The sequence below is a fragment of the Synchiropus splendidus genome, chromosome 16 (genome assembly GCF_027744825.2).
Source record: "Synchiropus splendidus isolate RoL2022-P1 chromosome 16, RoL_Sspl_1.0, whole genome shotgun sequence".
Taxonomy (NCBI): domain Eukaryota; kingdom Metazoa; phylum Chordata; class Actinopteri; order Syngnathiformes; family Callionymidae; genus Synchiropus; species Synchiropus splendidus.
The window spans coordinates 9,397,239-9,420,899 of NC_071349.1; the positions used below are offsets into that span (position 1 = coordinate 9,397,239).

The 23,661-nt window shown below is 45.7% G+C and overlaps 3 protein-coding genes across 3 annotated transcripts in view; 1 reads left to right on the top strand and 2 right to left on the bottom strand.

Annotated features, from left to right (window-relative positions):
- The first annotated feature begins 904 nt into the window (after positions 1-904).
- On the top strand, positions 905-15,223 carry pals1a (protein associated with LIN7 1, MAGUK p55 family member a). The gene is made up of 17 exons (XM_053845631.1): positions 905-1,076; positions 8,292-8,585; positions 9,045-9,216; positions 9,537-9,637; positions 9,850-9,957; positions 10,512-10,589; positions 10,665-10,805; positions 11,107-11,268; positions 11,348-11,425; positions 12,170-12,353; positions 12,429-12,500; positions 12,571-12,642; positions 12,806-12,973; positions 13,044-13,133; positions 13,212-13,324; positions 13,389-13,499; positions 13,568-15,223. The coding sequence occupies exons 2-17, from the start codon at positions 8,406-8,408 to the stop codon at positions 13,742-13,744; spliced, it is 2,007 nt and encodes a 668-aa protein (XP_053701606.1). The 5' UTR covers positions 905-1,076; positions 8,292-8,405; the 3' UTR covers positions 13,745-15,223.
- Positions 15,224-15,977: 754 nt separating this feature from the next.
- LOC128747630 (ovarian cancer G-protein coupled receptor 1) lies at positions 15,978-21,262 on the bottom strand. The gene is made up of 6 exons (XM_053845633.1): positions 19,273-21,262; positions 18,643-18,792; positions 18,015-18,148; positions 17,734-17,956; positions 17,500-17,680; positions 15,978-16,707 (listed from the first exon to the last, which is right to left on the bottom strand). The coding sequence occupies exons 1-6, from the start codon at positions 19,357-19,359 to the stop codon at positions 16,340-16,342; spliced, it is 1,143 nt and encodes a 380-aa protein (XP_053701608.1). The 5' UTR covers positions 19,360-21,262; the 3' UTR covers positions 15,978-16,339.
- Positions 19,389-23,661, bottom strand: part of ccdc88c (coiled-coil domain containing 88C) — a 36,176-nt gene continuing 31,903 nt past the window's right edge. Inside the window, exon 33 of the mRNA XM_053845629.1 lies at positions 19,389-19,454. The gene's annotated coding sequence lies outside the window, so the exon portion shown is untranslated. The remainder of the gene's footprint in view (positions 19,455-23,661) is intronic.

The window sequence follows — 23,661 nt, forward strand, 5'->3', positions numbered from 1 at the left end:
AAATTTAAAGGCTCTTCAGCTGACTTTTCGTAGCTTGTATTTCTTTGACCTGAACACAGCATCGGAGCACACCCTGACACCTGCCCAAGGAGGACCAATCGAACCCAGATAGATCCATTTTGAGTAAGAAGAAGCAGATTTATTGTGAAACTGCCTTTGTACTGAGTGATTCGTAACACTGGACTGAAATCAGTGTCACATTGCACACACTATAAACTATGACCAGCACTTGTAATGAAGCAATGACACAGCATTCTACTACTACTGTATAAATATAATGGAAAAAAGGATGTTTTTTCTGTAATTATATTATTGAAACTGAAGATGAATTAATAAAATCAAACCTGATTATTCTCTAGCATGTTGTTTTTTTCGTTTATTTTTTTTATTTGCTCATTACATCTGATAGTGATGGAGCCACTTACTGTCATATGCAATTTAAATTTATTAGAAGTTTTGAAAGATTTCCTTCCTTTTTTCATCAAGAATTGATATACTGTTTAAGAAGTGTTGATAAAAAAAATGATGAATGAATATTTATTTCAAACCCTGTACATTTCTAATATATACTTTATATGACAGATATTATTTTGTACAATACCACAAATAATATGGAACTATATCGTGATGTAATTATCTACCGCAACAGAATTATTAAAGAGCGTCTTCATGGGGCCTCGGTCTAAAAGCATATGCTCCTAAAACGTGTTATTTTATAGTTTTCTATAGAATTTAAAACGACCTTTTTGTTTATACGAAAGCAATATATCTTTGCGCACTGTTGACAGTCGATCTAACTAACACCGTCTCTGATTGGTTAGAGCGAGATACCTCTCTTCGCATCCCCCAATCAGCGCCCTCGTTTCATGTCCACTGTGGTATTTGGTCTCCTCCGCCTCTTCGGAGCTAGAAATGACAGCGTGCGGAGCGGCAGGGAGAGGTCTCTCCACCGAGCAACAGGTCTGCTAGACACGAAACGGAGGAATACTTCAACCAAGCAGCCCGTGAATGAAAACGTTGACGGTTATCCACTGGGTTTTCTCACCGACAGAAGGACGCGTGCGCCCCGGAAGCAGGTGAGTACTTCAGGGTTCCAGTCAAGTGGCTTTGTGCAACAGGAAGAAGCGAGCTAGCCAGTTAGCTGCTAACAGTAGCCAAATAAAGTTTAGTTTAAGAAAGAAGAGGAGGATAAAAAGGATGAAAACGTGATAGATAGTTCAGTTTCTGGGTTCCTGTTGTGTATACAGCGACGGAGTCGGGGCTGCTGGCAATGAGAGGAAGGCTTGATCTCGTCGAGACGTCACTGTGAACAAGTGTTTCACCGAGCGACTGCGTTCGTTGGACCTGCTGAAAATCTCCACTCATACATCTACGTAATCGCGTCGGTTCACCCCCCAAACAAACTCTTTATCATTCGAACTGACAATGGTGTTTCTCCCACAATGTTTGCTTTTTGGCTTCTAATGTTTTTTTCCCGTTTAGTTCTGATCAAAGCTCATTAAAATTGCAGTGAAGTCGCCCACAGTTGACATCACCCGATGCTACATTTTGTTTAATACATATTTTTATTTTCGTTTCGATTTATTTATTTATTTTTTTAAACCAAGGCTCTGCATAAAGAGATTGGAAGATAAGACCGAAATCATTTCAATACTTTCTCGATTTTTGGTTTCGGATTGTGTCATTCAATTACTGTTTACATTTTATGTGTCTGCTAATGTCAGCTGGTGCACGGAGCAGATGGATGAAGTTCATACAAACATAGGGAAAGATTTGTGCCACTTTTTGCTTTGACCTTGGCACGAACGCCTGTTGATTCTATGCTGATATTTTTGGTCGATTATTGAGATGCTGACTGTCGTCTTACTGTCTTTTCTGTGGGAAGGATTTTATTAAAAATAAACATCTCCACCATTCTAACCTCATGTATTTCCTAGTATAACATGATGTGCACACATGCTGCATCATGAAGTTATTTGTGCTTTAATTTTTATGATGCAAGGTACCAGAACTTGACTAGATGTTGTGAACGTCTGATGTGATGAGACGTGCTAGTGTTAGTGCTGTGCATATTTTAAGTATTACCGTCACTATTTCTTTGCAGAACAGATTTTCACTGTTCTTAGTATTTGGCTGTATTTCTAACACATCCAAGTAGAATTTAGACATCTTGCTTCCTCATAAGTTCATGGGTCAGCCATGGGGTCAATTGCAAATAATGGTCTTGATGAAAGTCCTGATCTTTCTTATTTGTTGACATAGTAAAACCTGATTTTTTCCTGTGTTTTTAGCAGTTTTCCTATTAGCACTAACACAGTTGCAGGGAGTTTTCGCTGAGTCCAGTGTCGCAGGGTGGATTGATAATAGACCTCTGACCATCCAGTACATGGCTTTTGCTGTGGTCGCCAGTCTTTCAAATTTCAAGTGTTGGCCAAGAATTTATTTTGTTGACAGTCTTAACTAGTTCAAAAAAGCTTACTATAGTGTCCTGCTCAAATGAGTCATTTTAGCAGCCTATGAGATGAGCAGAGCAGGATAGGGCCCCTTTAAAATTCATATACACAACCACAAACCAAATGTTTTCACTGTTTGGTTGTCTAACCATGAATATAAGTTGCTGCTGTCCAACAAAAGAACTTACAATATACAATATTACAATACAATAATGTAATAATAAAATGCATAGAGTATTAATAAATATTCATATCTTTAGTGGTCTAGCTAAATCGGTAATTTTTTGCTCCAAATTTTCAGGCCTCGCAACTGTTTATGTAACTGTAACTAGTTCCAAATCTTTGGCATATCTGTAGTAAGCTGGTGTTGTCAGAACCGATACTTTGCTCTTGATTTACTGCCATTCATCATGACTGTCTGGCATTTGACCTGCATGCTTTGTTAGTACAACATTGAGAAAATATGCAGCTGCAACATTCTGATCATGACACGCGTTTCGTCCGAGGACCTGGTTGACGATATTATGAAATATGCTGCAAAAGCAGAGATGGAGCTACTAATGCACATTTGAATTTCATCTTCTACACGTTAGCTATGTGTTCTACTGATACATTTTTTTAGACTTCATTCACTCGGTAATGATTCTGGCTTGTTCGTATAATATGTAATCTTTGTATGTGAATGTGAAGGGTAGCTGTTGATAAAGGTTTTAGTAGAGATACATGTGGTGGTAAAATAATGTATGTTGTGAAGTCCTACTTGTCCCTTTATCATGTACTTGATATGCAAAGGATTACAGTAGAGGTACAACAGTCTATACGATAAACGGCAAAGGACAGCCTCATGGCTAATGAATAACCTGAGGCATTTCCTTCCAAATGCGGCCCAGACTAAGCACACATGTTTGGTTTGTTGGTTTGTCATATATGCTGACTCCATACAAGACAGTTCACAGGTTCATATTCATCCAAATTTCAGTGTCCCGGGCTCCATGTGTCTTTTACTTTATCAGTGTTGTTGTTAAAGACTGACTCATGATGGAGGCGGCGGCTGAAATGAATGTCATGCTCGTAAACAATCAAAGTTCAGATGCTTCGCTCCTTCTAGCGTCAAGGTTGGTGCGCACCCTGGCGAAATGTCGACTTTATTATCATATACATTATGATGAGATCATTATTTTTCATTCAGTGTTAGCAGTTTGGTACTGTTATTGTGTAATTACTTCAGAAAGTCTGGACTAGTCACGGTGCAGTAAAGAACATTTGGCGTCACAACTAGTATCACTCAAATTTTGTCATGTTCTGGATGGCTGTAGTGATCTCTGGTACCGAGTGGTACAGCTGTGTGTGTGAGCGGGCGCATACACACTTTCAGATAAGAGTTGGATCTGCTTCTGCTCCTATAATCATTCACTCATGCTCATGGAATCCCTCTTAATTTGTGTCCGACTGTCACTACTGTTACCTGCTGGAAGAGGAATAGAAAGTGATTTATAACTTGGAGCTTTATTGACTCTGTTTATTTACTGTGTTTCTAGAGAGGCACACTTTTGTTTCTGTTTCCATTGTACATTTTTTTCTCTTCTATTCTGACTGAAATCTGGATTTAAGAAAACATTTGCATTCTGCCTTTATTTTGATGATGTATATCAACATTTTAAATGCTGGTCTTGTAGATTAAGGTTCTACAAGTAGGAAAGTGTTATGGTCAGCAGGAAAGTTCTGACTGCTCACCATTACCTTTGACGTACAGTTAATTATTTAATCATAAATTATAAAAGTTGCGTATTATAACTCTTTTGGAGTACGGTATCGGTTGAAGCAGAATTGGGAGTTGAGCTATAAAAGGCCCATGTTGCAAATGAAGTAGTCTGCTTGCCGTAAGTTTTGTCATGAACTGGTGCATCGACGAGACACTCAAACATTCCTGCTCACTCAGCAGGGGGTGAGTTGCAGAGCAGATGGTGATGGTGTGTGTCTGTGCATTTTTAGGGATATATTTCTTAACTTTTTTTCATGTCCTTGGGTTGGAATCCACTGGGACTCAACACTTTGTTTCACTTGTGCAGTGACCTTCAGGCAGTGGGAAAAGGCTGCAGGTCTTGGGACAGGCTCTTCCAGCTAAACTGGATACAAAGATGAAACCTCCCCCTTCCTTAGCACTGACAGATTTCAGTTAGACTGCGCGGATCAAAGTAGGTCATTGTCCCTCTCTTGCCACACCATGATTGGCTTGTGTTTTCCAATGAGGAGGAGAAAATGGTAAATTGGTGGATTGTCTAAATGCCACAGCAGCAGCTGATGATGTAGGCCTGGGTTTCTCAGGAAGCCGTTCTGGAATCTGGAATTTAACTTGAGCACGATTTTGAGATGTTGTTTGAAACTCTGTACTTCTTAATCTGTGTGAATGAGTCATGAAGGACTTGCAGCTTGTGCATGTTTTTGACCATGTAGTTAAATGCATGTTTTGGTTCTTGTCAACACAAGAAAAGATATGCAGTTCTGTTGCAAAAAGCAAATTGTGTGTGGTGTCAGTAGACTAAGAAATCAACTAATCCACCATGTTCACCTTCATGATGGATGGTGTTAATTTGGCCCCCATACTGTCCCTGCTTTTCTGGGCACCTACCTTGTTTTTAAAAATTGGTATCTGAACCCTTTCAGATTCTGAGTTTATGGATTCCAATTAGACATATTAGAGTTCAGTGATTCCAGTTCTGGTTATCCATTCTGCTGATAACACCCAAAGGATATCATGGGTCCACCATGGTCCAATGTGCCATGCAGGTGTTTGGTCTCTGCTCAGATTTCATTGGAGCAAGACCGAAACGCCAATAAAAGAGCGTGAAGAAGTGAAGAGGTACTTTGTGACCTGTATATAAGTGGCTCAAGTGGAGGTGACTTGTAGATGGAAAATAAAATGGGCCCTATGGTGGTATCTTGCAGAACACCCCAGGGAAGTTTAGGGAGATGAGAAGTTCCCTGGTGACCAAAAATATGGGAGTAGATGAGGTCCCGAAAATTTCCTTGATCAACAGTGTCACGGGCTGAACTGTCGTTTGTGTGCTGCCAAAGAAGGTCGCTGCTTACTTTTAAAAGTGCTGTTTCTTTGCTATTTGGTTGTGGTCAAAATTTTCTAATACTTTATTTAAAGATACAATGACTGAGTCAGACAGATGATTGCTAAATGTATCTTTGTTTAGTGTATTTTAGTGTTCATTTTCCACACTCTTGTTAGTGATCTTTTACCAAAATGTTTTACTGGTTTGTTGTCTCCAGTCTCAGGAATGTGTTTAGCTAGTCTTGGTTTATCTTGCTTGTGTTTAAACTTCCTCACAGTCATATCAGTGGCTTAGTTGTTGTTGTGGTAGGACGAAGGCGAGCCCAGCCAAGGGCCCTCTTAGATCCACTTGTATTTGGCTCCGTGCTTAGGGAAGTCTGAGGCTCTTCAGATCTTTATCTCTGTTTTATGTCTCCATCTGCTCTCGTACGGGTCTCTCATTGAGGAGCAGGTTCTTGTTCTATCATCTAAAGCATGGTGTAAATTTCAGTCGCTCGTGGAGCCAAATAAGTCTCTAAAGCCACTCATTTCACTCCAGATTTTAACATTCATGCCAGCCTTGACCCCGGGGCCTTGAGTGTGACATGAGGGATCTAGAACGTCTATATAGCTGCATGAACGTTGACCATGAGACTCTTAGGTCAGACACTCTTAACTATACCAAAACATTTTTTCATCATTTGAAGTAATATCCAACTGAAAGTGCATTTTTTCATTTGGAATTAATCCGAGACAAGATGCAGGTAATCCTGTTTTCATTCAAGTTGGATTTCTTCCAAGTCAGTGAAAGCAATAACCAGGTCAGTATAGGAGAATTTCTGGGGGGTACCTTTGCTGTCTTTATTTGTGTGGTGGGAATATTCTGTTGCGGGAGGCCACTGAAGGGGACGCCTGTTATCAGAGGAACAAGAGTTAAGAGGCCTGAGACTGTGCCCTTTTCTTTCACCTGATGTAGCACTGGATTTGGAAGACTTAAAAAGAAGGGGGAAATCAAAGTGACGTTGATTCTTTTTTTCTTTTTCTTTTTTTTTTTTTTTTTTTTTAAAGACTGTCTAGACACAACTCACGTCCATGAAATCAAATTTAGATCACTGCTTAATGCTTTGCTGGGCAATGGTGAAGTGTAATAAAGTTTTTGTTCTGTATTGTGTTTGTCATAACTGATTTAAAATGTGTTATTTCTGGCCATCGTGAAAAAAAAATCGTGGAGGTGGACAGCAATTTAAATGTTGTTCTTATCCTCAATCATTCTCATGAATTACATTTTCAATTTGAAATTCTCAGATTTACTCCTACGCCTGACCACCGGAGACTTTAAACTCTGATCCTGGAAGTGTTGGAATCGACTCATGTAGTTGCTACATTTCAAGGCTACTGCAAGAGCTCAGCTAGATGTTTTGTGATTACATGAGGTTAGTGTGCCCCAGTCTTCAACATACGCGATCCCCTCCCCCACCATTGGAATTTCGTTCCCAGGGCTTCCTGGCATTCCTAACTGCTGCATCATGGGACCATGCTAGCGTTTGTGCCTGTGCAGAGACTGTCCTGCTGGCGGGTGATAACATATCGCACTCGCTGTTGTTACGGCACTGAGAGATAAGCCTTTCATTCCATTCCCACCTGTTTATTTTTACTTCCTTTCATTCTCTTGTCATTGTCAGCCGGCGCTGCCCTTTTTCTCACTCAAACCGAGAACCTCCTCTACCCATGACTTTGTTCTTGTTGGCGTGCGTGCATGCGCGTGGAGGAGACCACCATGCTGCTGACAAAGCCGTTGTCATGGTTAGGACGGGAGAGGCGGGTCTCCCATAATCTTATTGTCTGGAGGAGTAATGTCCAGTGGTTGGGATGTAACAAAACAGGTGTTTAAAATAGCTGCTCTGCTTGTGAAGTCAAATTAGTAGTAGTAAAGAAGACAGACTTTTCTTGCTTTTGTCAAACAATAAACAGGCCATTGTTTACTGTGTGTTGGTCTGTAAACCCCCACAGTCCTTGGAGTTATTTACCCTGAACGCTGTTAACCAGTTGGCACACTTTGCAACGGTATCGCTGTCATTCATTAAACAACACACTTGTCCTTAAAATTCACTCTTGACATGCGTTTCTCCATGAAAAATCCATGCTTGACAAAATGGAACCGAGTTCCTTTGAAATGAATAACCGTGATTACAAATCATTGGTGTGTTGTAAAAATATTTTGCTCATCATCTAGCTAAGTGGAGGTAAACAATATCCCAACGGTGCTGGGTCATTCTAGAGTCACCAAGTTGTACAATGGAATGTCTTTTTTATAGTGGGAGGACACTCATGCTAACCTGTGTAGAACGTTGAAAATGGAGTGTTTATTTACAGTCAGAGGCCAACCGGACACACCCAACAAACATTGTATTAATGACAGTAGTAATTACTACATTGATGCCTTGTAATATTTAACACAGAACAAACCGGATTCCAGTTCAGTGGTTCTTTGGTTGTTCCGATGGTTTCCTGACTTCAGCTGGCAGATTTCAACCTCGTGTGTGGCATGAAAAAAATACTCTGCCCCTTTGTGACACTTGTCGCTTGACTTGGACCTGAGTGACCAGCAGCCAAAGCAATATTCAAGACAATCTTTCATGGCATATTTGAGTACTGTTCCTGTCATTTTCTTCTGTAGAGAGCTCTTCCGTTACTGAGCTACATGATCCATGTTTTCTAAAAATATTTGCAGTATGCTTAGAGGTCATGTTTTGAACAACTGAAGTCAGCGCACCTGTCCTTTGCTTGTTTCCTGGCAGGAAATGGTGTCATGGCCATTTTGTTTAGCAAACCTTCCTGAACGTCCTGCACAGAAGATACACACACACCCACACGCCGCTGAAGTCTCGACAGTCAGACACACGCTGTGAGGGATGACAACCTCCCATTTGAATGGCCATGTCGCTGGGGAAGGAGGAGGAGGAGGAGGAGACGATGAGCTGAGGGGAGGACAGCAGCACAGAGAAATGGCTGTCGACTGTCCGGGTGAGCTGGGAAGTAGAACACTGCCAGTGCGCAGGTCTGCTCAACTGGAGAGAATCCGCCAACACCAGGTATACTCTCACTTCTGGTGACCTCCACTATGAACTGTAGCTGTGCTGCCATTCGCTCAAGATGAGGCTGTGCTCACTGTGTTTAACTTTTATGACAAACTTTCACTTTTTTCCAATCTCACAGTCAGTCTTTTATGACAAAAGTAATGCCTTCTGTTGCTCCCTGCTGGACTGAAACTAGTCTCTGGTGTCACTTCACTGCTCACAGTCACATAATTCTGGTGTTGGCTCACAGCAATGGCTAGTGATGCTGGTGTAGCTGATCTGTGAATAAGATTTTCATTTACCAGACAATTTCCCTCCATAGAGATCAGACAGTGTAAGTCTTCATAACCTGGCTGTACTTAATGCTCAGTTCATGGACCTATAAAGATTCCCAATGTAGCATTATAGGCCAAGTAACTTTTAATGTTTTAATAAGATTATTTAGTGTGTAAGTGTGAATCTTTTGTTCCCTAGGAGGACCTTCGACGCCGCCGGGAGGAAGAGGGCCGACAGTTGGACCTAAATGCTTCACTCAGGCTAAAGAAGCTGGCCCAGAATCCCCACATTGGCATCGACAACCCCTCGTTCCTGCAGGACACGCCGCAGCAGCCGACGATTGACCTCCAGCAAACACATGCGCTGCTCGGTATTCAACACACACCGCTGCATCACACATAAGCAGAGCTATCAGTTCGGACGCGCCATTGGGAATCAAAGGGCGACTGCAGGAGAGGAAGTGGAGCTCAGCTGGTCAGGAATGTGTCTAAGGGAGGGAATTCTTTCTAGAGGGAGTGAAGGACGTGAGAGTCTCTCCAGAGTAATTAAAAGTCCAAGAGGGATGCTGATGTTGTTTACTCTCAACTTCCTACTTCAGCCGCAAACATCCTCCTCTGTGATTTAGATGACAGAGAGCTGACTAGGTTTTCGTGACCTGTTTCACTGCTGACGTTGGTTTGTCTCCTGCAGAGTTGGAGGAGTTGCTTTTGTCCCTGAAGCAAGTCCGGGGCTGCCTGTCCGACCCACAGAGTCAGAGCGACGTAGAGCTGGTTCTTTCGCTGCTCAATAAGGTGCTTATGGACTCAAGAGTCCACTTTGCTGTGCGATGCTTTCTGTAGAAATGCTTATCATTGTTTTGTTTGTGTCCGATCCCATTGTCTCACCTGTCATGGCCGGTCGGTCATGTATGTTGCCGTCACCTTTTGTTTTTGTTCGTTCAACTGTGAAGAACTTAAGTTTAGGCTGCCGCCACCATCACCACAATGTTCTCTTCTCGTTCCAGTCTGACTTCCAGTCCGCACTCAAGATTCACAATGTAGTAGCTAACAGCATGCACCGACCCTCGCCCCCGTACCCGCTGACTGACCAGGCTCTGCAGCTGGCCCTGGAGGTGAACTCCTCTTACTTCCTAGTTGCTTGATACCTCATAACCAAGAGTGAAGCCTCGCCATGTAATGTTGAGCAGCACAAAGCAAAATTCACACTGGAAACATAGGGGCAGTTGTGTTTACTGTAGTTGTTTAACCTTGAACTACATTGTCCACGAGAAATAGAAGTGTATGCTGGTAGAGTCACATAACAGGAGCCAAATTTGAAATGAATAAAACCTGCTGTCACAAGGATGAACTGGAGCCTTCGACCTGGTTCAGGTTAAACCCACCTTAAGCACTCGCACACATCCGTGGCCGAGGTCGACAAGTGTGTCATGAAAACTGGTGCGGACAAAGTGGCTTTGTTTAGCATCAATTAGAGCTGGAACAGTAGCAGCACATTCCTGGTTGCCAAATAGGTCTCACTCCAGTGACTGCTCGGGTCATTGTTCTGGAGGATGCTGGAATTTATGTCCTCTCATTATCGTTTTCTCTGAAGGGTAGAGTCCTGACAAGATATTCACTTTCAAGTTCTGGAAACTGCTAATGCCACCGTGTGTCCCCTCTTCCTCAGGTCCGGAGTCTGGCCCAGGCCTGTCAGAATAAAGACGGACTTGAGCTTCACAGTTTGCTGTCAGGCATTTCCTTCCAGGTAAACCTGTGCTCACAGTGGCTTGGAAACATGACTGCAAGTGGCATCCATGCATCATTTGATGATGTGTTCCAGTCGTTGCTGCTGGCACATGATGCCATAGCGGAGAATGAGATGCAACCTGAGCCTCTGCCCGATGAAGCCGAGACACTAACTCAGTGGGGAGGGGAGACTGTCAAGATTGTTCGGATTGAGAAGGCGCAGGACGTTCCTCTGGTGAGACTCTACCGTCGCACAGAAGTGTCTCAGTTTCACTGTCAGTATCACAAGTTTCTGTACACCTGCAAGAGCGACTGAAGAGTCTCTAAATGCACATTGAGTTGAAGCGCTTCTGGCTCTGAGAATAGCCGGATAAGTTAAAGTCGATTCAATAAGCAGATTTCTTTCTGTAAAAGCTCTTACCTCATGCTGCCACACGGGGGAGTCCTCTACCCGTGAGCTGACATGGCTCCCAGCAGCTAGTTTAGAAATGCTTCCACCAACTTGATGATTGACAGTCAATTCCACTTGCTTGTAGGGAGCAACCGTTCGTAATGAGATGGACAGCGTGATCATCAGTCGGATCGTTCGAGGAGGCGCCGCCGAGCGCAGTGGACTGTTGTCAGAAGGAGATGAGATCCTGGAGATAAACGGCATCGAGATCCGAGGGAAAGACGTCAACCAGGTCTTCGATATCCTTGTGAGTGAGAGACTTGTGTTGCTGATGTGAACTTCAACAAACCAGTGTGATCAGCTCTCCCGCTCTTCCTGTGCGGTAGGCGGACATGCACGGCCTCCTGACCTTCGTCCTCATCCCCAACACTCAGAGTAAACCTCCCCCGGTCAAAGAGACTGTGGTGAGTGGACACCAGGCACGACAAACACTGCCTTTCACACAGACACGCGCGTCGCTTGAGCCTTAGGTTTACAGACAAAGAGTCGCTTCTTGATCGGTTTACTGTGTTGCACAAGTGACTTGGGAACTTAGAGATCAAAAAGCTCTGTGGATTTAGCATCAGAGGAAAAAGTGGTATTTAATTTACCCTGTGGAGCCTGAACCATGAAGCAGAGAGCTTCACTTCTTTAAAACTGATGTCTTTATTGGTCCATGCGAACACTTTAAAACACTAATCCACATGTACGTAACTCATTTATATATCATATCATATATCTGCTCATCGTCCTGAAATAGTCCTATTTGAATAACAATATAAACATGACATCTGAAGTGATGTGTTCAGTGTAGCTCCTGAGTTCACTTCTGGTTAGTGCAGGACAACCACACATGCTTCCCCAGGAGACAGACCGGGGACTCTTCTCTACATCACTGTAACAACAAGCACGGTAACGGCGCACATCTAACCTGAAAACAAATCCATTTCCTTTGGCAACAACAACAAAGTAGCGGTTAGCTCAGGGTTGTTCACTGTCTTTAGTTGATATGTGGCACTGTAGTGTTGTGTTTGCTGAGATTTAAAGCTTCTTTTGAGTCTTGGCTTGTGTGGGGGGTTGAAGTTTCCAACAAAAAGGGTTGTGTTGATTCCAAATGAGGAGTTTTGAAAACTTAAGTTGGAAAAGTTGCTGTGGTTTTCCCTCTTCAGGTCCACGTGAAGGCCCACTTCGACTACGACCCCTCGGACGACCCCTACGTCCCCTGCAGAGAGCTGGGTTTGTCCTTCCAGAAGGGAGACATCCTCCACATCATCAGCCAGTCGGACCCCAACTGGTGGCAAGCTTACCGGGACGGAGACGAGGACAACCAGCCTCTGGCTGGGCTGGTGCCAGGTACCACCGTCGGCTGCTCTCTGCTGCTCTGGGCCAACCTCTGATCGATGGTCTTGACTTGTCAATCTCCTCCAGGGAAGAGTTTTCAGCAGCAGAGAGAAGCCATGAAACAGACCATCGAAGAAGACAAGGAGCCGGAGAAGTCCGGTCAGTTCTTCCCGCTGGGATTTAGAACACAATATTTAAGGAGGAAAAACTAAAAGCTCAGTGTCTGCAGGGAAGCTCTGGTGTGCCAAGAAGAACAAGAGGAAAAGGAAGAAGATGCTGCACAACTCACACCGGAACGATGGTATGGCCACTCTGCTGTTGATAAACTCTGCCTTTAAGTTCGGAACAGATATTAACTCGACTGCAGTGCGATTATTTGAGATTATTGATGTATTGACAGTGTTTTGTTGGCACAAAATACAGACGTTGTTGGTTCCTCTGAGCTCCCTGTTGTGTTGCCACAGACATGGACAATGAGGAGATCCTCACCTACGAAGAGATGGCTCTGTACCACCAACCGGCCAATAGGAAACGGCCCATCGTCCTGATCGGTCCTCCCAGCTGCGGCCAGTCGGAGCTGAGGCAGAGGCTCATCAACAACCAGTCGGACCGCTTCGCCGGTGCCGTACCCCGTGAGGACGCACGCTGAGAGTCGAGTCCGCCGACTCCAAGCCTCCTGACGTCTGTGACCTGTCATTGTAGACACGACTCGGAGTCGGCGGGAGGGCGAGCTGAGTGGCCGGGACTATCACTTTGTGTCCCGTCAGACCTTCGAGGCGGAGCTGGCTTCAGGTGAGACTCCAGCTCTCTCAGACAAGGAGCTCTGTTTTGGAAGGCAGACCCCGTGAGTCTCCGTCACTTTGTTTCCAGGAAAGCTGATCGAGTCTGGAGAGTTTGAGAAGAACCTGTACGGGACCAGCACCGACTCCATCAGACAGGTCATCAACACCGGGAAGATCTGCGTGCTGTGTCTGCACACTCAGGTCAGTGCTCGGCTCCCAACACGTCAGGCTCGGACGTCGGTGCCAACTCTTGTCTCCGGTTCAGGCCCTGAAGGTGCTGCGCAGCCTGGACCTGAAACCCTACATCATCTTCATAGCTCCGCCCTCCCAGGAGCGGCTGAGGGCCATGCTGGCCAAGGACAGCAAGAACCCCAAGGTGGGAGTAGAGGCGCTCGGCCCGCGCGAGCGAGTGGCCCAGCTGACGGCTTTGTTGTGCGTCCGCAGCCCGAGGAGCTGCGGGACATCATCGAGAAGGCCCGGGAGATGGAGCAGGCCTGCGGTCACCTGTTCGACGCCATCATCGTCAACACCGACCAGGACAAGGCCTTCACCGAGCTGCTGCGGCTCATCAACAAACTGGACACGGAGCCTCAGTGGGTGCCCAGCTCCTGGCTGCGCTGAGGCCGGGCAGCATGGACTCATGCCTCTGCAAGGTAACGCAGCCAGCTGCTGTGGAGGGGCGACACCCCCCGCTGTGTTCACATGACACCACATGCTAGCATAACACTCAGATTTCCTCCCTCTCTTCATGTGTTGAGAGCAAAACTCGGACTGACGACGGAGAGCCGTGTTCCTGTGTTCCGCCTTTCTCCTGTGAGCATTTCAAGCGACTTAAGTTATTACAGTGGCGCCTGTGCGTTTTTTTAAGAGGCGGATCGACTTGCCGTTGAAGGTTCAAATCCAGTCGGTCTTCATGAATCACTAAATACAAGACACGCATTCGACCTTCATTCTCTCAGTATTACTCCACGTTTGGTCCCTTTCGCACTTGACCACTCATCGAGCGCGCCGCTCTTGGATCAGCCCTTCCTGTCCTCAACACGACTGTAAATACACACTGGTACTAACAAACTACTGCGGACCTCTTCATGTTTGGGTTTGTGACACTAGAAACTGTTGCGACACGGACAGGTGACCTGAGGAGCCGGGCTGAGCGCCAGAGTGAAGCACTAACTTTAGGAGAGAGAGAGACCACTCGTCTGCCCTAAATAGAGTTTTCTGTCCCAAAACTCTTGACCTGCGTGTCTCAACAAAAGCTTTTGCCCCGTTGACTGAAGCAACGGCAGCAAAAAAAACGGTGCAGTTGTTTTGCACCTTTGCACAAACACAATTTATCACTGGAGTTTCTTCTCTGTTGGGACCAACCAGTCCTCCTCATGAACCATCAGAACAAGATGATGATGCAGAGAAGCATTGAACATTTATCTTAGAAACTAAGCAGATATTCTGAAGGCTGTTTTTAAACTCCATTTTTAATTTTTTTTTTTTTTTTTTGGGCTTCTGTGTTACAAATGAAACATTGAGCCCCATGTGAATGAAGAAAATCCAGTTGCTTACAGCTTCAAACGCTACTGACTTGAGTTGGTAGCACCTGGTTAGCGAGGACTCAGTGTTGCAGACTTGTGGCCAGAATTCAAGTGAGTCAGTTTCAAATTAAGTTTTTTTTTTGTCCCACTAAATCGCTGGTGGAAAAACAGGCCAAATTTTAAAGCGTTTTGACGCGTTACTTCAGTTAGAATGCCAATGGAATGTGAGTTTTCACATCCAAAAGAGCCTCCACGTTGCCATTTTGCCCCGCCCCGACAGCCTCTGACCTTGACCCTAGATCAGCCGATCAACTTCCACTGAAGTCCTTGTGTGTCGCTGGAGACAGTCCAGTATTATGAGTAGACCTGACGTAAAGATCACTGTGTAGAGCTTTTATATGATTGTAATATTGATGATAGATTTATGAATTCCCTCTTGCCGTTGGCGGCAGGAAGGATGTGACTGTGATGAACGTGTGAAAGTTCTTTGATACCACTTTTTGTTTATCTGCACCTGTTTCTGATCAAATCTCATTGTTATATTCACAATGAATAAATAGATGATTGTAATGCTGGTTTTTTTTTGCCTTTGTTCAATTTTCCACAATTTATGTAGCTGAAAAATTGACCTCACGAATGAAATGTTTGTCATATTTAAACTAATATTCTTTATTAACACGCCTGTCCCAGTTTTAGCTCGCACTTGTTGAGCGGTGATGCAGCACTATCAAATAATATTTTTCTCTTTGGATGAATGAGTCATTTAAATGTCAATAACGTTTCAATAATTCGACTTATGGCGACCGTCCTGCAGCCAGAAGCTCATGCTGCACTCACCCTGCCTGGAATTGAACCACCGACCTCCAGCGAGTGACACCACTTCCTGAGCGCCGTGAGGAATTCTGTGTTTTCACCACCAAGAGGAAGACAGATTAAACATATTCCCCCCGGAGTTTGAACCGGCAACCTTGACCCCAGCGTGAACCAGATTAGAGCAATTTCCGGGTGGAAGGAGCGGCCAACATTAACACACACGCTAAGACAACTTGATACGCATTAGAGAGGAATTCTGTGTGAAAAAACAAACACTGTTTCGTCCTGTTTCCAATTCACCTGACTAATAAGAGGAAGCTTCTGGTGGAGCAGCTGACAGAGCTTCCAGTCGCACACCAAACCTCCAGCGGAAACACTTGACAGACCTGCTGTCGTGAGAGAAATGAAAATCTGCTTTAACCTGTCACAAAGTGGCCGTCCATCGCTGTCTGGTTCCGTGCTGCAACGTGAATGATGGAAGACTCTTAGGTTTTTAAATATACTTTATTTTCAGGACGGAATATTCATTTCTTTGTTCGTTTTATTATTTCGTCTTGTCACTTTTATAGATTAATCAAGTCCATCTGCTCTGAGGTCAGCTCTGTACCTCGACCTCCACAGAGCTCCAGTGTGAAGAACTTTATCTGTGTTGTGGCTTGGCTGAACTCCACATGACCCAATTTTGCCCGTTGCTTTCAGCCATATTGAAAGACTTTCAAACTGCTCTGTTGAATTCTTCGGCTGCATCAATGGTGTCCCACACAAGACAAACCTCTTCCTTACCTGGGTCAGACTCGCCTGTTATCAAAGCCAGTTCTTTCTGGACTCTCTCGAGCAACAAGTTGCCGCTTGACCTTCAGTCGTTTTTCGTTCAGTATCATGGTTCATGCTGTCCCCCAGAAGTCACAGTCAGCGGGATGATAGTCCTCTGGCCGTCATGTGTGACTAGCAAAGTGTTGGCGGCGACGGCGCTCTTCTTTGGGTCGGCGTTGCTGCTGTGTGTGAGCAGGGTGACGGTCGGGTGCCCGTTCTCCTCAGTGGCCACCTCATGAGAGTCCGTGGCCAGGTTGCCGGGGCTGGCGCTGCCGCTGCGGGAGCAGCAGCACAGAAGCCTTCTCAGGGGTCGGAAAACGGCCTTGCCGAGTCCACGGCGGGCGCTTTCGCTGACGAAGCAGTAGAGGGCGGGGTCGGCCACGCAGTTCAGAGTGGTCAGCAGCAGGGACAGGTGGTAGTAGTTGAAGATTCCTGGGAGACAAGAAGCAGAGTCTTGGGAGAGGACTTCATACAAAAGCTGGTGACAGACGACACCAAGGTGGAGTGATCCCGGGTGGGTCTCCCCTGGCACATGGTTCCTAGTACAAGTAACCTCCGACTTGCCACCGGGATCGGTTCCGACCAACCGGTCGTAAGTGGGATTGGACGCAAGTCAAATGCCATTCAAAATAGCCAAAACGAGGGTCATAGGTACGACTGTAGTGGTAGATCTCTGTGTGTGAGAGTGAGATGCTGGGATACTGCGCTGCTGTAGTTGGAGCAGACTGAGAGCCCAGACTGTTCAGTGTAACATGAAAAAGCCAGCCAAACTTTCAATCCAGAAGTTGGCGCCCCAAACTGAATCAGTCGATTCCTAGGCTACTTTTAATACCATCAGCAGACGGGAATTGAGTTAGTGACGGTTGAAGACAAGAATAAAAGACGTGGGAGGAGAGTTGTAAGGAGGATGAAGGCGGTGGAGAGTTTGCTGATGTCATGCAGGGAAAGGAGGAGAGGGAGAGAGAGAGAGAGAGGAGCTGCATCAGGGCTCAGGGATGGACAGACTTCAGATGAAGCGAGGGCCGAGTCTCCATGGACCATGATGTTTGCGGACGATATATGATGCTTGTTTTTTGTTCAATTCACTAGTGAATATCTAGAACAAACTTTTCCTCAGAGAGAGGGCGCTGAAGCGACTCCCCGCGTCTCCACGTGACGTGGTCCGAACTTCTGCAGGTGCGGGACGGACCGCGCGTTTGTCTGATCTCAGACTTGAAGCCGCACCTGTGATGAAGTTGCAGTCCCGCTCCAGGACGGTCCGCACCAGCAGGAAGACGTGGTATGGTGAGAAGCAGACGAGGAAGATGAGGATGGTGCTGCTGACCAGCTGCCTGATCCGGATCTTCTGGTCCGGCTGGGTCCCGGCGCTGCGGCCCACGGCACGAAGCACGCACAGGTAGCTGATCTACCAGGACAAAGGGCTCAGTGGAAGCCAACGTTTCTCGCCGTGCTCCTTACCAGCTGAATGGCCAGCGGGAACATGAAGCCCACGGTGAAGCGGTAGTAGTTGATGGGGAACTCCCACGGCTGCATGGGGTAGTGCTCGAAGCACACAGACTGGTTCTTGTGGTCTCGGCTCAGCTCTTTATGGCGGAAGAAGACCACGCCGACGGCGATCTCCTTCAGCCACACCACGGCGCTCACCAGCCAGGCGGTGTTCATGGTGCGCAGAGACGTGTACCTGAGGGCAGAGTTCTGTCAGCCAGATGGCTCGCACCTCACGGCCACAGTCTTCTCACCTCAGAGGGTGGACCACCGCCAGGTAGCGGTCCAGACTGATGCAGCAGAGGAAGCCGATGCTGATGTAGATGTTCTCGTAGAGCAGAAAGCCACACAGCTGACACAGCCATTCTTTGTGCTGCCAGTCGTCGTCCTGCAACCCAGGCGACATCTGGAGTCAAACTCGCTCAAATTTTCGGAAGTACTTGGACTGTTCTGAGAGTAGTTTTCCTACTTTCCCTGGAAAGCATGAACTTTTACTCAGCTACTTTGACCTAAATCAGGCACTTTTATTTATAGTCTTTGAGGTGGGAGAAACTTCAATCTCCTAGAGTGTCGTCTTGAAGTTTCTTTGTTGTCACAAAAAGGGGAAAAAAACATCTATATTTCATCTCTTTTGTGGATTAAGTTTGAAGTTCTTTAAGAAGTAGGACCCCAAAATGAGCTGCGAAGAACTCCAATATTTTGATTTGAAGTCGAACGAGAATGTGAAGTGAAGGACGACTGGTGAGCGTCTAAAGCCAAGCAGCTGAGGGAGACTGGTGGGGGAGGGTTGCAGAAGATGAGCCGAGACTGGGGCTAGACATGGAGTTTTCAGAGACACCTCTGCCGGCCTGGAAAGCTCAGGCTTAAAACCCCAGTTTTCACCTGGAAAATGTACTGCAGCCACAGAGGCAGGGAGGCCAGGTACAGCAGGTCCGACACTGTGAGGTTGAGCAGGTAGACGCCGAGCTCGTTCCTCTGCTTCAGCTGCAGGGCTGCGTGGTACAGAGAGTACAGGTTGGACGGGACGCCCACCTGAAACCGAGAACAGACCAGTCAGAGCGGACTCTCACTTCCTCTTTCGTTGCTGGATCACTATTATTCTCACAGCTGGAGACGTTTTTAACAAACCCCACTGTGACCAGCTGGTCAGCACTTTCACGCTCTACAAGCTGCTGCTGATGGACATTTTGACTCAAAATAAGACCGAAATCTTGGACTAAACAGGGAGACGAACAAACTAAATTGACAGTGAAGCTGAAGGTCGATGCTTCTCTGAAGAGCCAGTAAGAATCGCAAGAGCCATAAATCAGAGTTTTTGATTTCACCTGTCAAAACTGGTCTCTGTGATGAAGGGAAACACAAAGGCTGCCATTTCACCGATGAGAGTGAATGGAGCGGCTGGCTGCCGCACCAGCGCCGTCGGGTCCAGTTCGCCATTTAAAAATTAGCAGTAAATTTGGGATCACTTTCCTCCTGACATTTCTGACATGTTTATAGGCTGCAAAAACTCACCAGAAGCACCAGGATGTACACGGAGGAGAAGAGGTACTGGTGTATCTCGTGGCTGATGGTGCAGTTGATCACGTCCTCCTCCGTCATGATGGATGCTTGCACATCTCTCTCACACGCACGCTCACAACTCCCACTCGACCTTCAGACGGAGGCTCAGCTGCAGCATCTCACCTCGTAAATTCCTGGAACACACCACGGGAGAACATCACAGAGGAGTCGGTTCTAGATGAGTCCCTGGGGTCAAGTGTCAGAGCTGGGGAGGCCAGGTGAAGTGGTGAAGGAGGAGGGAATGGAGAGGACAGGTGCGAGTGACCTTGACTTCTCATGTCTCATGGCCAGTAACAGGACCTTCATGGGGCTGAAAACCCCCCCAAAATTCGCAGACATTTTAAAGCAAGGGTGGGCAACTCAAGTTCTGTTAGAGCCCCACTGTTGTGAGGGGCCATAAGACGGAAGACAAATAGACTTGAATGTGTGTGAATATATTTTGGTAACATCAACTAGTAGATGTTAGATTTGAGGGTAATATTTTACAAGGTATTTTTTCAACATCTTTAATTGCTTATTTTTCTCTCACTTCATGAGGGGCTCATGAAAACAGGCTAAGGGCCGCATGAGGGCCCCCGAGCCACACTTTGCCCACATCTGGTTTAAAGGATCAGACTGACTCAAACATGCACATACACAGCACTCTGTGTTAAGAAGTGGGCGCCAAGTTATGCTGTCAACCAGAAGGGAGACCATTAGGATGCTCCAACGGACAGAGGTTGGTGCTTACTGTAAGTAACTTAGTTTTGTTGTCAGACTTGGTATCACACTTGAAACAGCATCGCGAGCACAGTAGTACTGGAGGTGCAAAAAAACAAATGCAATGCCGCAATTCAGATCACACTGAAGCGACAACCAATGAGATTGGAGCGTACATTTCTGTGGATCTACCGACAAGTAAGTATAAGTGTTTTCTTCCCGCACATTCTGACAAACCTGTGAGTTAAAAAAATGCGGTGAACCACCGAATATCGCAATACTTTATTACAAGATATTGTATCAACATTTTATATAGGCGATGTCAATATTTATTGCATGAACACTTGGATAAGTTGCTGCATCTATAATGTGTTTGGACAGACATTTAACTGAAAGTCTCACTGGACTGAGTTCGTAACAGTCGGCTTGTTTCCATGCACACAATACTGCACTACACCATCAATTTTTTTCCCTTAAAATAATGGCTATTGTAAACAAATATTACAACATTTTGCTTAACTTGCTATTGCATCAAATCGCACTGTATCGCATCGCCACACATTTATCGGGATATGTATTGTATTGTTGTACATGTATTGGGTTATGTGTTGCATCGCCACGCATCTATCAAGTTATGTGTCGTATCGCCACGCATCTATCAAGTTATGTGTCGTATCGACACGCATGTATCGGGATATGTATTGTATTGTTGTACATGTATCGGGTTATGTGTCGTATCGCCACGCATCTATCGAGTTATGTGTCGTATCACCACACATGTATCGGTTTATGTGTCGTATCGGGATATGTGGTGTATCGCCATGCATGTATCGGATCTCCACTCCTGTATCGGGATACATATCGTATCACAAGATACCTGTCAAAACACAGCCCTACTAAATAGTGTTTCTGAATGATCACAGTGACAGTGACAACCCGCAATTTAAGTTCCGTCCCTCTGACTTTCACTTGGCGACACCAACATCTAAAAGTGTAAAATCATTTTGGCAAAATTCAGCGAATCAAAAGTGGCCTCTGAGCAGAAGCTGGTGAGGTTCCGTCCGGATCAACTCGCCACACTCACCGCAGCCCTCTGTGTGCAATTACGCGTCATAACATTTGACTCTGACTCAATAAAGACACAGTTTCCTGCCTCAAAATTGCATTGAAGTCTGATGACTCTGCCACCACTAAATGAATGAATGTGGTTTTTCTCCTCTCAGAAAAACCATCCAGCAATTAATAGCGCGGCCCTTGACAGCACCAACCCAAAGGCGCCGCGACATCTCCATCCGGCACATTTCAGCAGGGAAATAAAGCCTGGTCAGACCAGTCATCCACCACTACTGAGGTGCAACCGGAGCCTGATGGTGCCTTCAGGCTACAGGCTGCTTAATAATTTAACCATTTGTTACGCAGGGCTCAGAAGCAGCAGCAGCACATCGGTCAGGACTGTGAGGTAATAGATCCTCCCTTCGTGTTACAGGAAGTTTTTAAAGCGCCAGCGACGATTGTTCTGCTAGTTTAGAAAACATGCTTTACTTTGTCCTCGCAGGCTCTGATGCAACCATTGTGTTTGTGGCAGGAGCCTGAAATGGCTCATAATAACACACCTTAGCACTGGTCGCTCGCTTGCCTAAAGAAATACAGCGCCACTTCGGTCACATCCAGAAACAGCCTCATGTAACCGCTGGACGGATTCGCATTCCCCCAGCGTCGAATGGAGCCGGTGTTTAGCGGCCATCCGCACTCGGAAGTTTGAGACTCGGTTGTTCTATTGTGGAATAAAGACCGTCGGTCTGGGTGATGATGTGTCACGCAAATGAACGTGTCTGTGGCGACACGGCAGGTGAACTTCAGATCTGGGTACATAATGAAGGCCCGTCTGACCAGAAATAAACCATGTGGTTTGACCGCTAACCTCCAGCTGACCAAGAAAAAACAAGCGCTCCCGTCCTCATTGGACGACTCGGAAGAGAGGCGCAGTGGCAGTCGCTGACTCTGGGAACTGGAGGATATTTTGACTTAAAATCGGTGAAGAAATTGGCTGCAATAGCTGGCACTGGACTTTCTGGACGCCAGTGAAACCTGTGGCATTCCAACCTTCAACATCTCCGAACTTTTCACTTCTCAAATCGGCTCTACTAGATACTTTACTGTCAAGGAGCTGGGTATCTGAAAACAGAGAGGAGGACGACGCTCTGCTAGGAACTTCTTAGTTTCAAAAAGAAGTTTTCAAAAAGTCATGAACATGTTGTCAGCACGTGATCTTTCAAATGAGATCACAAGTGTCTCAAATTTTTCGATGAAGGGAACACACGACTTCACACCGATTCCGATCACCACCAACGTACAAATCTGACGGAGGTTTCCGCTCTTCTGCTCTCGATCACACAACACTCACATTGCAACACGCCAACTGACTTCCTGTCTCTGAGAACTTTCCTTGGCTGCTGTTTAACACACCAATCGCAGCAGATGAACAAAGGTGATGCTTGCAAATGTCAGAAGTTTCCACACCGTCTGTGTGAGCTTTTATTTCAGTTTTCTATGTCATCGTGGCCATGTGTGTTATGAGCTTTACTCCCGACATTTCTGCAGCAACACAATAAATCAGATTCCTGCTGCAAAAGATAAGAGTTCTCTCCTTAAATCACAGCTTCCGCCTCGGCTTTTCTCACTTTTCGTCACTTCTTTCTCCAGCATCCACGTAGCTCCACACTAAACTGACTCAGTAACACATTAAATCTCCGCCGACCCTTTGAGAGGATCATTAACTCTCCCAACTATTAAACGGCAGTCGACTTTTCAACAAGATATCTACCAAAAGATGGCGCTGATTTACTTAAACTTGCAACAAACAACCATAGGAGCGACACATCAAGAGAACCTGCGAAGGGTCGCGTCTCACTGGCGCCACAAAAACACTGAGTCACTGTGATGTTCCCCACTATCTCCAGCGACTTGGCAACAATTTCTGAAAATGATGGATAACAATTGAAAAAAGAGCCATTCGCTGATTCTGTTTCCATGATTTAACAACAGACTCCCCCTGTGTTTACCTTCCCCTTCCATTTATTTAACAGCCTGGCTGCCCCAGTTTATCTTCTTGGCAATATGTGTGTGGACGGTGAATTGCCTCTCTTAATAAAGTTCTCCAAGGACAAGAAAACTTCCACCGCAGCACTTAATATTACAAAGAGCAGCCCAATTCTGTCCTCCATTATTCTTTTCTCATGTCGCTTGTGGAACACAACACAACGCTCTAAATCGCGGGAATAATCCCTTCAGTCGACCCAAAATCCCTCCTTTCCTCGCCAACATTTTAGTAGCTACAGTCAGGACGACGGTTTCCTGCATTACACCCGAAGCTTGAACCCATCCATATACCGGTGCCAGACCAATAGGTGGCTTAATGTGTCTGTATTTGGACCCCTAGGGAAGCACACTGCACCAGGAATTGGCCTGAGACATCGTGAGCTGGACGTCAACAAATCTCAAACACAGCACTTTGCAGTGAAGTACAATATAAGGAGACTGAAAAAAGGATGTGTGGTTTTGATTTTGATCGCACCCAGAGTAGTTCTCTCACATTTTTGGTGTCCCACCGTGCCGGTCTCCTCTACAGTACATTAAACGTAA

Excerpts from the sequence above, each read along its gene's own strand:
- pals1a (XM_053845631.1), top strand. The coding sequence starts at position 8,406 with ATGACAACCTCCCATTTGAATGGCCATGTCGCTGGGGAAGGAGGAGGA. Across the intron at positions 9,217-9,536 it reads GCAAACACATGCGCTGCTCG|AGTTGGAGGAGTTGCTTTTG; the intron begins GTATTCAACACA and ends TGTCTCCTGCAG. Across the intron at positions 13,134-13,211 it reads CGAGGCGGAGCTGGCTTCAG|GAAAGCTGATCGAGTCTGGA; the intron begins GTGAGACTCCAG and ends CTTTGTTTCCAG.
- LOC128747630 (XM_053845633.1), bottom strand. The coding sequence starts at position 19,359 with ATGACGGAGGAGGACGTGATCAACTGCACCATCAGCCACGAGATACAC. Across the intron at positions 18,149-18,642 it reads GGCTGCAGTACATTTTCCAG|GACGACGACTGGCAGCACAA; the intron begins GTGAAAACTGGG and ends CCTGGGTTGCAG. Across the intron at positions 17,957-18,014 it reads GCGGTGGTCCACCCTCTGAG|GTACACGTCTCTGCGCACCA; the intron begins GTGAGAAGACTG and ends CTCTGCCCTCAG.